The sequence below is a fragment of the Henckelia pumila genome, chromosome 1 (genome assembly GCF_033568475.1).
Source record: "Henckelia pumila isolate YLH828 chromosome 1, ASM3356847v2, whole genome shotgun sequence".
Lineage (NCBI taxonomy): Eukaryota > Viridiplantae > Streptophyta > Magnoliopsida > Lamiales > Gesneriaceae > Henckelia > Henckelia pumila.
Genome location: NC_133120.1, coordinates 110,722,174 through 110,723,199, shown reverse-complemented (window position 1 = coordinate 110,723,199; position 1,026 = coordinate 110,722,174). Strand labels below are relative to the sequence as shown.

Genomic DNA, 1,026 nt, shown 5'->3' with positions numbered 1-1,026 from the left:
ATTTTACACTTCTCCTTAATTTATAATGCATATGCGATTTTTGATGAAGTATTCCAAATTTTCTGAAGATACTGGCTTTGTAAATGGATCAGTTATTTGCTCTCCAGTAATAACAAAAGTTAGCTGAATTTCTCCGTCATTGACAAGATTTCTGATAAAATGATGACGAAGTTCTATGTGCTTTGATCTGGCATGAAAAACTGGATTTTTCGTCATAGCAATAGCAGACATGTTGTCACAAAATATTTTTGTAGACTCTTTGGCTCTTGTTGTAAATTTTTTAGAATTCTTCGTAGCCAGATTGCTTCACAAATAGCATCAGTAGCAGCAATATATTCAGCTTCGGCAGATAAAAGTGCAACTGTCTTCTGTTTTTTAGAAGACCAAGAAATTGGTTTTGTACCAATACAAAATGCATACCCAGATGTGATTTTCCTGTCATCCACTGATCCAGCCCAGTCACTATCAGTATAGCCAATTAGGCTATTGTCATCTTCACTGGTATATTTTATACCATGATTTTTTGTTCCTTGCAAATATCGCAATATTCTTTTGGCAGCGAAAATTTGACTTGGGTCACTCATATATCTGGATATCATGTTCACAGAATGAACAATATCTGGTCTGGTGTTAGTGAAGTACATTAATGAACCCACTAACCTTCGATAAATTGTTGCGTTGGCCTTTTTTGCTCCATCATTTTGCTGTAATTTTTCATTTAAGGTCATTGGAGTTGTGACAAGATTACAAATAGACATATTGCATTTTTTCAGCAAATCTTCTGTGTATTTTTCTTGAGAAATAAATATTTCTCCAGATCTGTCATCTCGTATTCTTTCATCATGGCCTTTTTGAATTTCTCTAGCATCACATGGTTAGTGCCAGTATATATCAAATCATCAACATAAAGGCACACGATCATAAATTCATTTGTACCTCCTTTTTTGACATAAAGAGATGGCTCACTTGGGCTTCGATGGAATCCATTGTTGATGAAGTGACTGTCGATTTTACTATTCCATGCCC

At 34.8% G+C, this 1,026-nt stretch overlaps 1 protein-coding gene across 1 annotated transcript; it reads right to left on the bottom strand.

The window, feature by feature from the left end:
* Positions 1–212: 212 nt before the first annotated feature.
* Positions 213–758, bottom strand: LOC140872521 (secreted RxLR effector protein 161-like). Its single transcript, XM_073275371.1, has one exon. It carries the CDS (start codon positions 756–758, stop codon positions 213–215), a length of 546 nt encoding a protein of 181 aa, XP_073131472.1.
* Between the last annotated feature and the right edge of the window lie 268 nt (positions 759–1,026).

Coding starts and splice junctions, on each gene's coding strand:
- LOC140872521 (XM_073275371.1), bottom strand. CDS start 758: ATGTCTATTTGTAATCTTGTCACAACTCCAATGACCTTAAATGAAAAA.